We start from the raw sequence: 20,625 nt of genomic DNA, 5'->3' as shown, positions 1-20,625 counted from the left end.
TGGACTAACAACACCCATCTTCTATCTTCACACAGGTACAATATCTCGGCTTTATGGATCTTTGCTATATGTCACCTTTTACATTCTATTCAATACTCACTGATACATGTCTGCCTCCGCCCTAATTGCAGACACTATCTGATGGTGGAAGGGGCTATACTGTGTAGCCGGCATGGTGTTAGCTCTGTCTTTGATCAACTCGCCATCTCCTGGTGACCTGACCAGCTGCTAATTTATCCACAATGCCCCTCATCTGATGATTTAGCCTCTCCTATAAATTTAGAAGCTGCTTAAGGGGTGCACGTGGTGTGGGGTGCATGCACGTGTCTTCTTGCGCTAAGTGTGGGCAGTTATTTCATTTGGCAGTTAGTCATTGCAGGAGTCAGGTAACCGCACTTTCTATCCTCTTTAACTACGCACCGAAAAGATAGTACACATTCACACTAAGCAATGTTTCTATATGTATTCACTCTCTCCCCTATAGTCCTTCACTTTCTACTAACCCCCCTAATTCCTACACCTCGTAATGAACTGTTCATCTCTCCCTCCATCCTACCCCTCCATCTCACCTCCTCCTCAGAATTGTTTTTTAATATTCAATCCTCTGTCTCCAAACACAGACAGCCACCTCATGCCCTCTCCTGCTCCCACCTACTAACACTTTCTCTTCTCCTCCTCACTGCTGGCGATATCTCTCCAAATCCTGGCCCCCCTCACAATATTCCCACAGTCACTTCTACCTCTTATCCACGACCTACAACAAACTTCCGTAACCTCTCTAACCTTATACCCATCTGCCCAGCCCCCTGCTTCTCCAGCCCCACTAACCAGAGCTCTCTGGAAAGCTCGCTCTGTCTGCAACAAACTTTCCTACATCCATAATCTTTTCATTACTAACAAACTCTCCTTCCTCGGCATCACAAAAACCTGGCTCACCCCCTCTGACACAGCTTCTCCAGCTGCACTTTCCTATGGTGGATTCCATCTTTCCCACACACCCCGCTCCAGCAGTAAGAATGGCAGAGGAATTGGTATCCTCCTGTCAGATAACTGCTCCTTCTCCCCAATTCCACTGCCGCCCTGTTACTTTCCCCTGGTTCGAGACATGTGCGCATCTACTCCCCCTCCACCTGGCTGTCATTTACCGCCCACCAGGGCCAGCCACCACTTTCTTCGACCACTTCACCACCTGGCTGCTTCACTTCCTTTCCGCTGACATCCCCACTATCATCATGGGCGACTTCAACATCCTCATTGACACTTCCCACTCATATGTCTCTAAGCTGCTATCCCTCACATGGTCCTTCAGCCTTGCTCAATGGACTTCCGCAGCCACTCACAGAGATGACCACACACTGGAACTCATCTTCACCCGCCTCTGTTCCCTGTCTAACCTCTCTAACTCACCCCTGCCTCTATCTGACCACAACCTACTCACATTCTCTTCCTTTCCTCCCCAGGTGCACAATCCCCACTCCACAAACTTGCATACCCTCACAGAAATCTCAAACACCTCAAACTACACTCACTCTCTGAGTTCCTTCTCCCTCTTACAGACATAATCTCCTTACATGATACAGATGTTGCTGCTGCTTTATATAGCACCACAACAACTGCAACCCTCAATTTGGTCACCCCCCTCACACATACCAATGCTCGCATTATCAAAACGCAACCTTGGCACACCAGCCTGATTAAAGAACTGCGACGGGCCTCCAGGGTTGCTGAGCGGAGATGGAAAAGGTCCCACTCCAACGAGCACTTCATTGCATTCAAACAGTCCCTCACTACTTTCAAGGCCACACTCACCGCAGCAAAACAAACCTACTTCTCATCTCTCATATCCTCCCTGTCACACAACCCCAAACAACTATTCAACACTTTCAATTCTCTCCTCCGTCCTCCAGCGCCTCTTCCTTCTTCTCTCATCTCAGCCAACGACTTTGCCTCATTCTTCAAGCAGAAGATTGAAACCATCAGACAAAGCTTTTGCCTAAAGTCCCCACAGCCCCTTCTCATATCTACTCAATCCTCCTCCTCCAAAACCAGCTTCTCCACTATTACGGAAGATTAACTTTCCTCCTTACTGTCCAAGTCACACCTCACCACCTGTGAACTTGACAGTATCCCGTCCCACCTCATCCCTAACCTTACTACAGTCTTCATACCAACTCTAACCCACCTCTTCAACCTGTCACTAAAAACTGGTGTCTTCCCCTCATGCTTCAACCATGCCTCGATCACACCCATCCTCAAAAAACCGTCCCTTGACCCATCCTCTCTGACTAGCTATCGCCCCATATCACTTCTCCCCTATGCATCAAAACTACTAGAACAACGCGTCCATTCTGAACTGTCCTCCCACCTCTCCTCCTGTTCCTCTTTGACCGTTTACAATCTGGCTTCAAACTGCATCACTCGACTGAAACTGCCCTGACTAAAGTCACCAACGACCTACTAACCGCCAAATCCAAGCGACACTATTCTGTCCTTCTCCTCCTGGACTTGTCATCTGCCTCGAAACCATAAACTCCCTCTTGAGCCCTAAAGCACAGGCCCCCATCACCAACTTCAGCGGTGAGGATCTGGCTACTTATTTCCTAGAAAAAATCAACCACATCCATCAGGACATCTTAGCCCAATCTCCTCAGTGCCTGGATCCCCTTCCCTGCTGCACTTCAAGCTCACTAGCCATCTTTTAGCCTGTTACAGAAGAAGAAGTTACCCAGCTCCTCATTTCTTCTTGACCTACTGTACAATCTGCAACAGTGACCCCATTCCTTCACATCTCCTGCAGTCTCTCTCACCGGTTGTCACCACTCACCTGACTAAAATATTTAACCTCTCTCTTTCTTCAGGTATCTTTCCCTCCTCATTTAAACATGCCATCATAACCCTTTTACTGAAAAAGCCATCCCTGGACCAGAACTGCACTGCTAACTACAGACCGGTCTCTAATCTTCCTTTCATCTCTTCCTGGAACGCTTGGTCCACTCCCGTCTAATCCGCTATCTTTCAGATAACTCTCTCTTAGACCCTCTACAATCTGGTTTCCGCTCTTTACACTCCACTGAAACTGCCCTCACTAAAGTCTCTAATGATCTACTAACAGATAAATCCAATAGTCACTGCTCCCTGCTGATTCTCCTGGATCTCTCTGCCACTTTTGACACTGTGGATCACCAGCTCCTCCTCACTATGCTCCACTTTATAGGCCTCAAGAACACTGTTCTCTCCTGGTTCTCTGACCTCTCCTTCACTGTATCCTTTGCCGGCTCCTCTTCCTCTCCTCGTCCCCTTACTATCGGGGTTCCACAAGGATCAGTCCTAGGTCTTCTCCTCTACTCTCTATACACTGCCCCTATTGGACAAACAATCAGCAGATTTGGGTTCCAGTATCATCTCTATGCTGACGACACCCAATTATACACTTCTTCCCCTGACATCACCCCTACCCTAATACAAAATACCAAGGATTGTTTGTCAGCTGTCTCTAACATCATGTAGTCCCTCTATCTTAAACTGAATCTCTCCAAAACTGAACTTCTTGTGTTTCTCCCCTCTACTAACCTAACTACCTAACATCGAAATTACCTTGAAGGGTTCAACCATAACTCCCAAGTAGCACGCTGCCTTGAGGTCATATTCGACACTAACCTTTCCTTTACTGCTTATATCCGATCACTCACTCGCTCTTGTCACCTGCATCTTAAAAACATCTCCCGAATCTGACCTTTTCTCACTTTTGAAACTGCTAAAACTCTTACTGTCGCTCTTATTCACTCTCGTCTGGACTACTGTAACTCTCTTCTGATCGGTCTCCCTCTTACCAAACTTTCTCCTCTCCAATCCGCCCTGAATGCAGCAGCCAGGGTCATATTTCTGTCCAGCCACTTCACCAATGCCTCCATTTTGTGCCAGCCATTACACTGGTTGCCCATTCGCTACAGGGTCCAAGATAAACTCATCGTTCTCACCCACAAAGCTCTCCATAGTTCTGCACCGCCTTATAACTCCTCTCTCATCTCTGTCTATAGCCCTACATGTTCCCTCCGTTCTACAAATGACCTAAGACTAACATCCCCCATAATCCGAACCTCGCACCTCCGTCTCCAAGACTTCTCTCGTGCTGCGCCAGTTCTCTGGAATGCACTATCGCAGATGATCCGACTGATGCCTAGCCCCCATATCTCTTTAAACAAGCCTACTACCTTAACTACTCAGTAAACTAACTTCCCCTGTCCCCTCCTTCTAAATATTATTCAGAATCTGCACCCTACTATTCATCTGTCTCCACAACCTCCATGCACACGATAACTGCACTTGATACTTGAGTATTGCACTTAAACATACTGGCTGATGACCGGATCATGCAGATTTATATGAAAATCCCTATTTATTATAATTGCCAGACCTGAAATAACAAGCACTTTTCACCTGTTGTGCCCCCCCCATTTCCTTGTAGAATGTAAGCTTGCGAGCAGCCGGAACCTCACTCCTAATTTAACTGTTTAAACTGTCTTACCTTGTATTGAATTTATTATCTGTACATGTCCCCGCTTAATTGTAAAGTGCTGCGGAATATGTTGGCGCTATATAAATAAAAATTATTATTATCATTATTATTGTACACCCTCATCAGCTCCCGCCTCGACTACTGCAACCTCCTGCTCTGTGGTCTCCCCTCTAACACTCTCGCACCCCTCCAATCTATCCTAAACTCTGCTGCCCGACTAATCCACCTGCCCCATCGATATTCCCAGCCTCTCCTCTCTGTCAATCCCTTCACTGGCTCCCCATTGCCCAGAGACTCCAGTTCAAAACCCTAACCATGGCATACAAAGCCATCCACAACCTGTCTCCTCCATACATCTGTGACCTAATCTCCCTGTAAATACCTGCACGCAACCTCCAATCCTCACAAAATCTCCTTCTCTACTCCCCTCTTATCTCCTCTTCCTACAGTCACATACAAGATTTCTCCCGTGCTTCCCCCCTACTCAGGAACTCTCTACCCCAATCAGACTCTGGCCTAACGTGGAAACCTTCAAAAGGAACCTGAAGACCCACCTCTTCCGACAAGCCTACAACCTGCAGTAACCTTCGCTCCACCACACCGCTGCACGACCAGCTCTACCCTCACCTACTGTATCCTCACCCATCTCCTGTAGATTGTGAGACCTCGCCGGCAGGGTCCTCTCTCCTTCTGTACCCGTTTGCCGTTGCGTTCTTGTTCAAGATTTCTGTAATTGTTTTTGCTATGTATACCCCCATTTTCACATGTAAAGCGCCATGTAATAAATGGCGCTGTAATAATAAATAATAATCATTAGCAGACCCCTCCCCCGGTGTTATTATATAATGTCCCAGCATTCCCGGCAGCACTCACCTCTCTGCTCAGCAGCTCAGTGATCCTGTGGGTTAGTTCTAGGATCTTCTGCTCATGTATCAGTGAATGAGGTGGAGGCTCAGTGATGTCACTCGGGGTCCTGCTCCGCCCTCCTGACACACGGGGGGTCACACACTCCCCAGATGACGTCTTCACTACTGTGTGATCCTGTGTATGGGGAGACGCCGATCACTACATCTATTCTAAGGATCCTTCACCTTTCCCGTCATTCCCTACTTTATTCCTAGAGATCAGAGTGATGTGATGTGAAGCTCTCACCTCTCCAGTGATCCAGTAGATTATCTCCAGGGTGAGATCTAATATCCGAGCCGCCATGTGGTCTCTGTCCTGCTCCATCTTTGAAGGATCATCAATCGAAAGTTTCAATTTCTATTAAAGAAAACTTTAGTCATCAATCAACTGGAGGATTGACGAGGAGAATTGAGTGCGAAAAGCCGAAATGACATCTTAAATATTATGTAAAGTGGCTCAGAAATTGGGAAGATACCTTAGAACGTTACTCCATCTTTCTCCTTCTAGACCTGTCCTCTGCCTTTGACCCAGTAGGCTACTTTTTCCTATTACAATCTTCTCATCTCTTAGTGTCACAGATTCATCGCTGGGGTATCCTCATACTGTACATTATTAAATGAACATTTTGTATCTCCAATTCAAACGCCATCTCCTCAGTTTGCCCTTTTTGTTGGAGTATCTCAAGGCTTTCTTGGGACCCTACCCTTTTCCATCTTTTCCAGTATATAACCAGTCCTCTCCATACATCTCTGCTCTAATCTTCCGATACCTCTCCTCACCTTCCCCTGTGGATGGTCAGCCCTCAAAGACCTAGTCTTCTCTACAAGACGTCACTCATTTCTTTCATGTTTTAGCTTTTGTTACATATTAGTTTGTAACTTCTGTACAGAAGAATAATAACTAATAGTTATAATAGTTATATACCGCACATTACACCGGAGCTTCAGTGCCGCAGACTCCGGGGGATCGGCCGCTTCTTCCCGTCCTCTCCGGACTGTGAGCGGACAGGAGACGCACATATACCGGAGCTGCGGTCGCTGCGTCTTCTCCGATCTCGGGGAGGTTTTCTGTGGTGTTTTCTGGTTTACAGCATGTGAGGCAGGAAGGTTAGCAGGAAGGGGCAGGTTTCGTCCGCAGACGTCCTGTCCCTGCAGTGAGCGCGGCCATCTTGTTGGTGGGAGTCTCCTAGTTACCAGGACTCGCAGTATTACACATGGTGGCAGCAGCCGGCTGCTCCTCCTGAGCTCAGGGACAGAGGAGATGGGGGATTTGTGGCAGAAGCCATCGTACTGACGGCTCGTACAATATACCATTATCCCCGTACTATATATACACAGATCTCATCGCACATGGAGGCACCCAGCTGTCCGGAGACCCTGAGAGGTCATATTAGCTCATGACATGATTTGTTACCCTGCTTTCCCTGGACTCTGATCTGGTGCCGGTGTCCGCACCGCACGACACAACAACAATCTTCTCTGAGTATTATGTTTTTGGTGTATTTTTTTCTGCTTTTCCCCTATATTTGCTGCGGTTTTGGTGCAGATACAGTCATAGCCAAAAGTGTTGGCACCCTTGAAATTGTTCCACAAAATGAAATATTTCTCCCATAAAATTATCACAATTCCACATGTTTTGTTATACACAGGTTTATTTCCTTTATGTGTATTGGAACAACACAAAAAAAAACAGAGAAAAAAAGGCAAATTGCAAGTAATTTCACACAAAACTACAAAAATGGGCCAGACAAAATTGTTGGGCACCCTCAACTTAATAAATGGTTGCACTCCCTTTGGAATAAATAATTGCAATCAATCGCTTCCTACAACTATCAACAAGCTTCTTATACCTCTCATCTGGAATTTTGGACCACCTCTTCTTTTGCAAACTGCTCCCGGTCTCTCATATTTGAATATTTAGATCCGGACTCATTGCTGCCACTTCAGAACTCTCCAGTGCTTTGTTTCCATCCATTATTGGGTGCTTCTTGAAGTATGTTTGGGGTCATTGTCCTGCTGGAAGTCCCATGACCTAAGACGCAAACCCAGCTTTCTGATACTTGGCACTACATTGTGACCCAAAATCCTTTGGTAATTTTCAGATTTTATGATGCCTTGCATATAGTCAAGGCACTCAGAGCCAGAAGCAGCAAAACAACCCCTAAGCATCTTTGAACCTCCACCATATTTGATTGTAGGTACTGTGTTCTTTTCTTTGTAGGCCTCATTCAGTTTTCGGTAAACAGTAGAATGATGTGCATAACCAAAGACCTCTATCTTGTTCTCATCTGTCCACAAGACACTTTCCCAGAAGGATTTTGTCTTTCTCATGTACATTTTGGCAAACTAGCTTTTTATATATCTCTGTTTCAGCAGAGGGGTCTTCATGGGGCTCCTGGCATAGACTTTAATTTCATTCAAATGTCGATGGATAGTTTGTGCTGACACTGAAGCACCCTGAGACTGCAGGACAGCTTGAATTTATTTGGAATTTGATTGGGGCTACTTATCCACTATCCAGACCATCCGGCGTTGCAACCTTTCATCAATTTTTCTCTGCTGTCCACGTCAAAGGAGATTAGCTACAGTGCCATGGTTTGTAAACTTGTAAACAGTATATGTTCACGTCATCAGAACAACCATCAGTACATGACTACATCACCAAGCTTAGTACAACAATCAATTGTAATGTCAAGTTAGACCCATATACATTCATGAACCTACAACCCTCCCAGTATGTCCTTAAAAATGGTAAGGAGATGCTGGGAGCTGTTATCAGTCATTATCAGTCTGCTTACCATACAGGATCTAGAGTACTGATGAGTCGTAGTCAGTATTAACAAATGAACATTAAAAACATTCACATCCAGGTACTACGTCTCTGCAGATTGCCTCTTCTCCGGTCTTTTGCAGCAAATCCCAACACAGTGCCCTTAAAAGTATTATTAAAATGTCCTCTGCATAAAAATATCTGTCCACACTATGACCTAAATAAGCCTCATATTTTATATGGCTGCCACACTGTCCCCCTTAATGAGCTATAACCACCACACTGTCAGCCTTATGAACCATGGCCTATACCACGGCTGCCCCCTTTCCACTGTTTACCCTTACATTCTCTACATCTTCAAACTGTCTCTATCACCTTGCTAACCAGTCTCCATGCTGTGCCCCCCTTTCACACTGCCCCCTCTCCATATCCATGCTATGTCCCCTCTTCACACTATTCTCTAATACTGCCCACCACACTGTCCTCTCTAAACTGGGCCCCCCTCCTCACACTGTTCCCCTACATTGTATGAAGATCACCACAGCCGTCCTTACAGTATAATATCCATAACAGCCCCCAATATACACTATGATGTCACCCCATCCCCCTATGCTTTATGATGTCTACCACAGCCCATCATATATGATGCCCCCACAGCCACCCCCCTCATAATATCCACTCAGCAAACCCCTCTTGTAATGTCCACACAGCCAGTCTCTTCTGAAATATTCCCCACACCAGCCCCTCATAATGCCCACCCAAATAGCCAGACCCTCATAATGTCCCCACAGCCAGCCCCTCTTGTAATATCTGCACAGTCAGTCCCTCGTAATGGCCACCTACATAGCCAGCCCAGTATGTTCCTCACAGCCAGCCCCTCATAATGTCCCCCACAGCCAACCCCCAGCATAATGTCCCCCCAGACAGGCAGGCCCTGTTGTGATAGTGATAGTTATTGGCAAAATAAAATAAGAAAAATAAAAAAAAAGCTTATAGTCACCTAATACTGTCTCCATGTAGACCGTGGTCGCAGTACCTTCTTCTGTCTGGTATAGCAGTGTGCACGGGATGGTGCGATAACATCACTGCATCTCTCCATCCTACGTCCCCCATGTGCACTACCTCCAACAGGGCGCAGGCCAGAAGTGGCCCGAGTTCTGATAGAGTCCCGGGTGAACCAGATTACAGCTCTCCTGCTACTGGTCCAGGCGGCACTGACATCGATTGTATTTGCGTCTTATAAATGCCAATATCATTGAGTGCAGGGATGGAGCGATGACCGGGGGAAGGCGGTGAGCGGTGTCAGTGACTGACATTGCTCACTGTGCCTGGGCCCCGACCGTCTGTATGCTGAATGCCTGCGGCCAGAGGAAGATGCGGGATAGATGCAGGAATTTAGCAAAGTAAGGCCCAAAGGTGGACGCCTACCCCTTGTCCAGGCACTGAGTATACTGCACTGTAGGCTATACACATGGAGGGGACTAATAACCTGCACACTGCACCGTCAATATACAGCACTGATAACATGGTGTCTGATACGAGAAAGATCGTAGATCAGTATACAGCATGTAGGCTATATACATGTAGAGGGATTAGTAACCTGTATGCAGGAGGCTAGAAATGAGGAATAATGAGAACAGTATATTCTTCATACTGGCCCATCATCTATGGGACATCTATGTGACTCCTCTCCCACCAGAGTCTCTAATGCTGTGTCCTCCCTGCTACTCCACCTTGAGCAGAGTAAAAGGACTGTCCTTCTTCTGATCCTCCCGTCACACACTCCCCACAGTCACCATCACACCAACACCATGACACGTGGGGTATATCACTAAGGCTGTGTGCCCACGTAGCGTTTTTCAAGCATTTATGCTGCGGAATTTCCGCAGCGGAAACGCTTGTAAAACGCTAGGTAATCCGCACCCCATGGTCCCCAAGGGGATTCCCCATATTCTATGCACATGCTGCGGATTTTTCCGCAGCGTTTATGCTGCGTACAAAAATCCGCAGCATGTCATTTAATTTTGCGGAAGTGCAGCGGAACTCCCGCCATTGACTTGCATTGAGACGCACAGAAACCGCGACTGTACATTTTTACAAGCGGCTTCTATGCGTCTCTATGTGCGGATGGTACCCAGTTCTGGAGGAGAGGAGACTCTCATCCAGACCTGGGTACCATTGTACCTGTAAAAAAAGAATAAAATAACAAATAAAGTTTATACTCACCTGTCCGGCGTCTTCTCTCTGAATGCCAGCAGCGTTGAAGGACCTTCGGTGACGTCACAGTCATGTGACCGCAGGCCCTTCACCGCTCTGTCTCGCGATATGCCGGCAGCCGGGAACCAGCCAGGAAGCAGCGCTGCAGCCACGCCGGGGCCTCGGGGGTGAGTATAGCTTTATTTGTTTTAATTTTTACGGTTCACACTGTATAAATTCATGCTGTTTGCATGGATTTATACAGTGTGACCTAGTTGTCAAGCACTTTCCAAGTGATGCTATTGTAGCACCCTGAGGATTCGGCTGCTACAGGGGTATTGCACCTCAACCCACAGGTGTGATATTCCACTCCCGGGTAAGGATGGAGTGTGGACCTGAGCTCGGTAGGCTGCATGCACTACACACATCCCATTTCCGAGGGGCAGGCCGACGGTACTCCCACTTAGAAATGTGCAGGTACGACCGAGTCTGGTCCTGGCTGGAGTGGGAGGGGGGTGGTACATCCCAAGTAGTGTAGGGGCAGATAGGGGGAGCAGCCTGGGTAAAGATAGGAGCTCATTGGGTGCTGGTCGCCTGAGCTCACACATAGAGGGTGTATATAAGGTGGGCACCATCAAAGAACAGGGTCAGTCTGTCAGAGTAAGAAGCAGAGGTCCAGATGAGCCTGCAGAGAGAGAGTGGAGCAGAGAAGGAAAGACCCAGAGGGGACAAAGAGAGGACTCTGAGAACCCAAATTCAATCCCCGGGTGAAGAGTCGGCAATAGGGTACCGGATCCCAAACTGGTGGGGGCAAAAGCACACCCTAGCCAGAGACCGGAGGCCGTGGGCAGCGTCTGCCACGGCCACCCACCACATCCACCCCGAAGGCAAACCACGTGGAGGGTCAGGGAACCCAAGGCCAAGGGTCTCCCAACAGAAGGCCCGAGGGAGCTGGACCTAGGTGGATCACTAGTGGGGACGGCCAGAGGAAAGGACAGAAGGAGAGCTCAGGGTCACGCTCCGGACTTGTTTGGGGGTTTGCTGAATCCAGGACCTGGTGGACGCAGCACGGCTCGGGTGGTCACTTGAAGCTGGAGTGACCAGAACATCAGCAGTGAGTAAATACCTTAAACTGCACAACCCGACTCTGTCTTCACTTAACATCTATGCTGCACCACCACAACCCCCATCCTCTGCACCTGACCCCCTGAGGCTATACCCCACCCGTTGGGGGTTATACTACCAAAAGCTGCACCAACACCATCAGCCTCAGCGGACCCTGCTGCAGCGGCGGCCATAGTGACCGCAATACAACGGGTGGCGTAGTCGACATTAAGAACTTTATAACATCTGTAGGACTGCCACATACTCTGAGCTTGACACCCTGGGCACGGACCGGGTCACAGCCACTCGGAAGACTACAACTCCCATCTGATCCGGCTCCGGGTATTCCCCTAAAGAATATGGCCCAGGGGGCGCGTCAACTTTGGCGTAGTCGGCAGGATTACGTGCCCGCAACAACCGGGTACTGCGTGCCTGAAGAAAAGAACGAGTTTACCTCAAAAAGAAGTCTCCTGCTGGTTCCGGAGGGTCCCCGCCATCGGACTCCATCACAGGTCGATTCCCGCCGGTTGTCCGCCATTAACAGCGTTTTCCCGCCATCTGCAGAGTTTCCCGCCACTGGGAGACGATTCCCGCCATTTCCAAAGGTTTCCCGCCTTGGAGGAGCGGACGCCATTATGGGCGTGCCAGAGGATGGCAAGAGGCCACCTCCCATCGTGGGCCAGGACCGAAAATGGCGCCAAAAGTGGAAACCGCCCCCACCAACAGAGACTGTGATGCTAGAGGTGTCTGTCAGCGTGAAAGAACTGCCCCTGGAGCTGACAATCACCAAGTGGCCCCGGGACCGCCCTCGAAGTGGGAGGACTGAGAAGGAGAGAGCAAAGATGGGTGTCGCTTGGAGCAGTCTGGAGCGAGCGCACCCGGAGGCAAGAAGCCTGGAGAAGAGTTTCGGAGGAGCTTACCCGGAGATGGCGAGAAAGCAGAGCAGCACCGGCCCGTTGGCCAGGAGCCTGCTAGAAACAGAGGAGGGAGAGCAGAGCAGCACCGGCCCGCTGGCCAGGAGCCTGCTGGAGACAACAGAAGGAGAGCAGAGCAGCACCGACCCGTTGGTCAGGAGCCTGCTGGAAACAACGACCCCACTAGGCCTAGTGGAGGTCCTAGCACAGCTCCCCCGAGACCGGGAGTGTGCACAGACCGCTCTGGAGGGCCTCGCAAGGAGGATGGCCCGGGTGCAGCGAGAGACGTTGGCAGAGTGGAGCCGTGAGATGGCCCAGCAGACCGAGACCTGTCAGCGGAGCACGCCACCCAAGACGAGGAGACAGACCGCCTCTGAGGATGGCGCGGGAGGACTGAAGGCCGGAGACGGCGCCGAGAAGGGAGCCGAACGAGTGGAGGCAGGTAAAGGGGACGTCTATACCCCAAACCGGGAAACCGTGTACCTGCCCCAGCTCCCCGTCGCAGAGCCCGAAGTCTATCCTGCCGTGCCCGTCGCTGCAACGTCACCGCCGCAGACTAGGCCTCAAACGGGAGCCGCGACCCCTGTGACGTCACACGCCTCGACCCCAAGCGTGACCAAGCAGGAAGTACCACCAGCCTAGTCGCAAGGCCTAGTACCCCCGGGCGCCGCAATACCAACAGCGCCCCCTACCTCCGCGGAGCCCCCGGCCTGGTCGCAGGGCCAAGTAGCCCAGGGCGCCGCCGTCCTTACGGTGCCCTTCACCTTCCAGATACCCCAGGCCTGGCCGCAAGGCCCGGGCAACCCGGGCGCTAACACCACTGCGCCCATAAGACCAAGAGTGCCGCATCTGGGAGAGGACCTGTTTACCCAACACACGTGCCCGGATGGGCAGCCTTTCATCTGGCCCCAGGAATATCATGAACTGGAACGGCAGAGGAAGGCTGGGGCCATGTGTGCACCCCTGATCCCGGCTCCAAAGCCCGTAAAGAGGATCTCGCCCCCGCTAGAAGAGGCCCAATTTGAGTGGGACCCCACAGGAGAAGATCTCATGGGGTTCACTCAGGAGACTCGGGCAGCTGCAGCGGAGCGTGCTGAGTGCTGCCGCCAACAGCTCGAGGTCTTCGAGAGGGAGCGGAGAGAGAGGCGGGTCCGGGAACAGCAAGCTCAAGTAAGGAGCGCGGAGCAGAAGAGCCGGGCCAGGAGAGACCCCCGTGCAGCGCATAGTCCCCGCACCACCGGGACTGTGATCAAGTTTAACATGCAGCATGGGTGGGGCTTCATCCGAGACCACCGCACCCTAGGCGACGTCTTCGTGACCAGGAGAGACGTTGAGTCCCACCTACCGGAGGGACACAGAGGTCGTGACCTTTACATCGGGGACGAGGTCACCTTCACCCGGCACAAGTGTGCCAAAGGACCCTACGCCCTCCATGTGCATCGCCTGACGGAGGAAGAGCTGCGGTGTGAGGAGGAAGAACAAGAGGACCCGGACGGGTCTGAAGCTAAAGGAAACCATAAAGAAAGAGCAGGAGGACGTCGTCGTTAAGTACAGCGAAGCAGAAGCTGTATATAGTTGCCCGTCGGGGCACCGTGAACTGTTACTGCTGCTATCATAGTACCCGTTGGGACCAGCAAGTGTGAACTGTTTACCCGTTTATCCCTTAAATCCCACTGACCGAGGACTGAGAGCGGTCATTCCTCCCTAATACCTGGCCGAGGACTGAGAGCGGCCACTACCCCTTTTGTATATAGTTGCGCTTCCTAAAGCGCCCCCTACCGGTTTTATAGGAAAACCATTTTTCAAGAAAAGACTGTCGCACTTTACCCGGTCACACGTTGCACAGTGACCGGAGGAGGAACTAGAAGCGAAGAAAAGTCTACAAGAATGTTTTATATGAAAAGTTTTATTGATATATATATATATAATGTTTTGTATGATGTTTTATATGTTTATGCAAAAGTTTGTATGTTTTGTGGTGTTTTGTTCTTACAGCCAGAGGACGTGCTGTGATTTACCAGGGGGGAATGTAGCACCCTGAGGATTCGGCTGCTACAGGGGTATTGCACCTCAACCCAGAGGTGTGATATTCCACTCCCGGGTAAGGATGGAGTGTGGACCTGAGCTCGGTAGGCTGCATGCACTACACACATCCCATTTCCGAGGGGCAGGCCGACGGTACTCCCACTTAGAAATGTGCAGGTACGACCGAGTCTGTTCCTGGCTGGAGTGGGAGGGGGGTGGTACATCCCAAGTAGTGTAGGGGCAGATAGGGGGAGCAGCCTGGGTAAAGATAGGAGCTCATTGGGTGCTGGTCACCTGAGCTCACACATAGAGGGTGTATATAAGGTGGGCACCATCAAAGAACAGGGTCAGTCTGTCAGAGTAAGAAGCAGAGGTCCAGATGAGCCTGCAGAGAGAGAGTGGAGCAGAGAAGGAAAGACCCAGAGGGGACAAAGAGAGGACTCTGAGAACCCAAATTCAATCCCCGGGTGAAGAGTCGGCAATAGGGTACCGGATCCCAAACTGGTGGGGGCAAAAGCACACCCTAGCCAGAGACCGGAGGCCGTGGGCAGCGTCTGCCACGGCCACCCACCACATCCACCCCGAAGGCAAACCACGTGGAGGGTCAGGGAACCCAAGGCCAAGGGTCTCCCAACAGAAGGCCCGAGGGAGCTGGACCTAGGTGGATCACTAGTGGGGACGGCCAGAGGAAAGGACAGAAGGAGAGCTCAGGGTCACGCTCCGGACTTGTTTGGGGGTTTGCTGAATCCAGGACCTGGTGGACGCAGCACGGCTCGGGTGGTCACTTGAAGCTGGAGTGACCAGAACATCAGCAGTGAGTAAATACCTTAAACTGCACAACCCGACTCTGTCTTCACTTAACATCTATGCTGCACCACCACAACCCCCATCCTCTGCACCTGACCCCCTGAGGCTATACCCCACCCGTTGGGGGTTATACTACCAAAAGCTGCACCAACACCATCAGCCTCAGCGGACCCTGCTGCAGCGGCGGCCATAGTGACCGCAATACAACGGGTGGCGTAGTCGACATTAAGAACTTTATAACATCTGTAGGACTGCCACATACTCTGAGCTTGACACCCTGGGCACGGACCGGGTCACAGCCACTCGGAAGACTACAACTCCCATCTGATCCGGCTCCGGGTATTCCCCTAAAGAATATGGCCCAGGGGGCGCGTCAACTTTGGCGTAGTCGGCAGGATTACGTGCCCGCAACAACCGGGTACTGCGTGCCTGAAGAAAAGAACGAGTTTACCTCAAAAAGAAGTCTCCTGCCGGTTCCGGAGGGTCCCCGCCATCGGACTCCATCACAGGTCGATTCCCGCCGGTTGTCCGCCATTAACAGCGTTTTCCCGCCATCTGCAGAGTTTCCCGCCACTGGGAGACGATTCCCGCCATTTCCAAAGGTTTCCCGCCTTGGAGGAGCGGACGCCATTATGGGCGTGCCAGAGGATGGCAAGAGGCCACCTCCCATCGTGGGCCAGGACCGAAAATGGCGCCAAAAGTGGAAACCGCCCCCACCAACAGAGACTGTGATGCTAGAGGTGTCTGTCAGCGTGAAAGAACTGCCCCTGGAGCTGACAATCACCAAGTGGCCCCGGGACCGCCCTCGAAGTGGGAGGACTGAGAAGGAGAGAGCAAAGATGGGTGTCGCTTGGAGCAGTCTGGAGCGAGCGCACCCGGAGGCAAGAAGCCTGGAGAAGAGTTTCGGAGGAGCTTACCCGGAGATGGCGAGAAAGCAGAGCAGCACCGGCCCGTTGGCCAGGAGCCTGCTAGAAACAGAGGAGGGAGAGCAGAGCAGCACCGGCCCGCTGGCCAGGAGCCTGCTGGAGACAACAGAAGGAGAGCAGAGCAGCACCGACCCGTTGGTCAGGAGCCTGCTGGAAACAACGACCCCACTAGGCCTAGTGGAGGTCCTAGCACAGCTCCCCCGAGACCGGGAGTGTGCACAGACCGCTCTGGAGGGCCTCGCAAGGAGGAAGGCCCGGGTGCAGCGAGAGACGTTAGCAGAGTGGAGCCGTGAGATGGCCCAGCAGACCGAGACCTGTCAGCGGAGCACGCCACCCAAGACGAGGAGACAGACCGCCTCTGAGGATGGCGCGGGAGGACTGAAGGCCGGAGACGGCGCCGAGAAGGGAGCCGAACGAGTGGAGGCAGGTAAAGGGGACGTCTATACCCCAAACCGGGAAACCGTGTACCTGCCCCAGCTCCCCGTCGCAGAGCCCGAAGTCTATCCTGCCGTGCCCGTCGCTGCAACGTCACCGCCGCAGACTAGGCCTCAAACGGGAGCCGCGACCCCTGTGACGTCACACGCCTCGACCCCAAGCGTGACCAAGCAGGAAGTACCACCAGCCTAGTCGCAAGGCCTAGTACCCCCGGGCGCCGCAATACCAACAGCGCCCCCTACCTCCGCGGAGCCCCCGGCCTGGTCGCAGGGCCAAGTAGCCCAGGGCGCCGCCGTCCTTACGGTGCCCTTCACCTTCCAGATACCCCAGGCCTGGCCGCAAGGCCCGGGCAACCCGGGCGCTAACACCACTGCGCCCATAAGACCAAGAGTGCCGCATCTGGGAGAGGACCTGTTTACCCAACACACGTGCCCGGATGGGCAGCCTTTCATCTGGCCCCAGGAATATCATGAACTGGAACGGCAGAGGAAGGCTGGGGCCATGTGTGCACCCCTGATCCCGGCTCCAAAGCCCGTAAAGAGGATCTCGCCCCCGCTAGAAGAGGCCCAATTTGAGTGGGACCCCACAGGAGAAGATCTCATGGGGTTCACTCAGGAGACTCGGGCAGCTGCAGCGGAGCGTGCTGAGTGCTGCCGCCAACAGCTCGAGGTCTTCGAGAGGGAGCGGAGAGAGAGGCGGGTCCGGGAACAGCAAGCTCAAGTAAGGAGCGCGGAGCAGAAGAGCCGGGCCAGGAGAGACCCCCGTGCAGCGCATAGTCCCCGCACCACCGGGACTGTGATCAAGTTTAACATGCAGCATGGGTGGGGCTTCATCCGAGACCACCGCACCCTAGGCGACGTCTTCGTGACCAGGAGAGACGTTGAGTCCCACCTACCGGAGGGACACAGAGGTCGTGACCTTTACATCGGGGACGAGGTCACCTTCACCCGGCACAAGTGTGCCAAAGGACCCTACGCCCTCCATGTGCATCGCCTGACGGAGGAAGAGCTGCGGTGTGAGGAGGAAGAACAAGAGGACCCGGACGGGTCTGAAGCTAAAGGAAACCATAAAGAAAGAGCAGGAGGACGTCGTCGTTAAGTACAGCGAAGCAGAAGCTGTATATAGTTGCCCGTCGGGGCACCGTGAACTGTTACTGCTGCTATCATAGTCCCCGTTGGGACCAGCAAGTGTGAACTGTTTACCCGTTTATCCCTTAAATCCCACTGACCGAGGACTGAGAGCGGTCATTCCTCCCTAATACCTGGCCGAGGACTGAGAGCGGCCACTACCCCTTTTGTATATAGTTGCGCTTCCTAAAGCGCCCCCTACCGGTTTTATAGGAAAACCATTTTTCAAGAAAAGACTGTCGCACTTTACCCGGTCACACGTTGCACAGTGACCGGAGGAGGAACTAGAAGCGAAGAAAAGTCTACAAGAATGTTTTATATGAAAAGTTTTATTGATATATATATATATAATGTTTTGTATGATGTTTTATATGTTTATGCAAAAGTTTGTATGTTTTGTGGTGTTTTGTTCTTACAGCCCGAGGACGTGCTGTGATTTACCAGGGGGGAATGTAGCACCCTGAGGATTCGGCTGCTACAGGGGTATTGCACCTCAACCCAGAGGTGTGATATTCCACTCCCGGGTAAGGATGGAGTGTGGACCTGAGCTCGGTAGGCTGCATGCACTACACACATCCCATTTCCGAGGGGCAGGCCGACGGTACTCCCACTTAGAAATGTGCAGGTACGACCGAGTCTGTTCCTGGCTGGAGTGGGAGGGGGGTGGTACATCCCAAGTAGTGTAGGGGCAGATAGGGGGAGCAGCCTGGGTAAAGATAGGAGCTCATTGGGTGCTGGTCACCTGAGCTCACACATAGAGGGTGTATATAAGGTGGGCACCATCAAAGAACAGGGTCAGTCTGTCAGAGTAAGAAGCAGAGGTCCAGATGAGCCTGCAGAGAGAGAGTGGAGCAGAGAAGGAAAGACCCAGAGGGGACAAAGAGAGGACTCTGAGAACCCAAATTCAATCCCCGGGTGAAGAGTCGGCAATAGGGTACCGGATCCCAAACTGGTGGGGGCAAAAGCACACCCTAGCCAGAGACCGGAGGCCGTGGGCAGCGTCTGCCACGGCCACCCACCACATCCACCCCGAAGGCAAACCACGTGGAGGGTCAGGGAACCCAAGGCCAAGGGTCTCCCAACAGAAGGCCCGAGGGAGCTGGACCTAGGTGGATCACTAGTGGGGACGGCCAGAGGAAAGGACAGAAGGAGAGCTCAGGGTCACGCTCCGGACTTGTTTGGGGGTTTGCTGAATCCAGGACCTGGTGGACGCAGCACGGCTCGGGTGGTCACTTGAAGCTGGAGTGACCAGAACATCAGCAGTGAGTAAATACCTTAAACTGCACAACCCGACTCTGTCTTCACTTAACATCTATGCTGCACCACCACAACCCCCATCCTCTGCACCTGACCCCCTGAGGCTATACCCCACCCGTTGGGGGTTATACTACCAAAAGCTGCACCAACACCATCAGCCTCAGCGGACCCTGCTGCAGCGGCGGCCATAGTGACCGCAATACAACGGGTGGCGTAGTCGACATTAAGAACTTTATAACATCTGTAGGACTGCCACATACTCTGAGCTTGACACCCTGGGCACGGACCGGGTCACAGCCACTCGGAAGACTACAACTCCCATCTGATCCGGCTCCGGGTATTCCCCTAAAGAATATGGCCCAGGGGGCGCGTCACTATCTCCTGGAAAGTGCTTGTCAATCTGCATGCGGAAACGCATGTAAACCCGCATGTGGATCCGCATGTATTCTGCAGGAAAAACGCATGCACAATCTGCATGTACAATCTGCATGCATTTTTTTCTGCCAGGGAGATGCAGAAATGCTGCAGAAATTTTCTGCTTCATTTCTGCATCGTGGGCACATAGCCTGACACTATATGAGATATCAGCCATGTCTGCAGTGTGAATACAGGGGCAGTGAGTGAGGCTGGAACATGAGGTAGATTATGGAGGAGCACAGCAGCTGAGGTAAAAACTTCCCTCTGTCTGCATGTTAGAAAACCCTACATCAGTACATGACATAGATAATGGAGAAGCACACGATGTCTGAGGTAAAGATGTCTTCAGTATGTGAGGTAGATGACACTACACCAGTACATGAGGTAGATAATGGAGAAGCACACGATGTCTGAGGTAAAGATGTCTTCTGTATGTGAGGTAGATGACACTACACCAGTACATGAGGTAGATAATGGAGGAGCACAATGTCCGAGGTAAAAATGTCTTCAGTATGTGAGGTAGATGGCACTACACCAGTACATGAGGTAGATAATGGAGGAGCACAATGAGGTAAAAATGTCTTCAGTATGTGAGGTAGATGACACTACACCAGTACATGAGGTAGATAATGGAGGAGCACACAGTGTCTGAGGTAAAAATGTCTTCTGTATGTGAGGTAGATGGCACTACACCAGTACATGAGGTAGATAATGGAGGAGCACACAGTGTCTGAGGTAAAAATGTCTTCTGTATGTGAGGTAGATGACACTACACCAGTACATGAGGTAGATAATGGAGGAGCACAATGTCCGAGGTAAAAATGTCTTCTGTATGTGAGGTAGATGACACTACACCAGTACATGAGGTAGATAATGGAGGAGCACAATGAGGTAAAAATGTCTTCAGTATGTGAGGTAGATGACACTACACCAGTACATGAGGTAGATAATGGAGGAGCACAATGTCCGAGGTAAAAATGTCTTCTGTATGTGAGGTAGATGACACTACACCAGTACATGAGGTAGATAATGGAGGAGCACATGATGTCTGAGGTAAAAATGTCTTCAGTATGTGATGTAGATGACACTACACCAGAACATGACGTAGATAATGGAGGAGCACAATGAGGTAAAAATGTCTTCAGTATGTGAGGTAGATGACACTACACCAGTACATGAGGTAGATAATGGAGGAGCACAATGTCCGAGGTAAAAATGTCTTCAGT

At 51.3% G+C, this 20,625-nt stretch overlaps 1 protein-coding gene across 1 annotated transcript in view; it reads right to left on the bottom strand.

Annotated features, from left to right (window-relative positions):
* LOC141243662 (uncharacterized) overlaps nt 1-20,625 on the bottom strand; it is a 161,722-nt gene that overhangs the window by 14,983 nt on the left and 126,114 nt on the right. The window contains exons 28-30 of the mRNA XM_073668943.1: nt 6,352-6,475; nt 5,669-5,779; nt 5,390-5,557 (exon numbers count right to left, since the gene is read on the bottom strand). Coding sequence (XP_073525044.1) covers nt 5,390-5,557; nt 5,669-5,779; nt 6,352-6,475 — 403 coding nt within the window. The remainder of the gene's footprint in view (nt 1-5,389; nt 5,558-5,668; nt 5,780-6,351; nt 6,476-20,625) is intronic.

The sequence above is a fragment of the Phyllobates terribilis genome, unplaced genomic scaffold (assembly GCF_046119375.1).
Source record: "Phyllobates terribilis strain yellow unplaced genomic scaffold, ASM4611937v1 Scaffold_2__4_contigs__length_985480577, whole genome shotgun sequence".
Taxonomy (NCBI): domain Eukaryota; kingdom Metazoa; phylum Chordata; class Amphibia; order Anura; family Dendrobatidae; genus Phyllobates; species Phyllobates terribilis.
The sequence above is the reverse complement of the archived record's forward strand: the minus strand, read 5'-3'. Positions and strand labels throughout refer to the sequence as shown.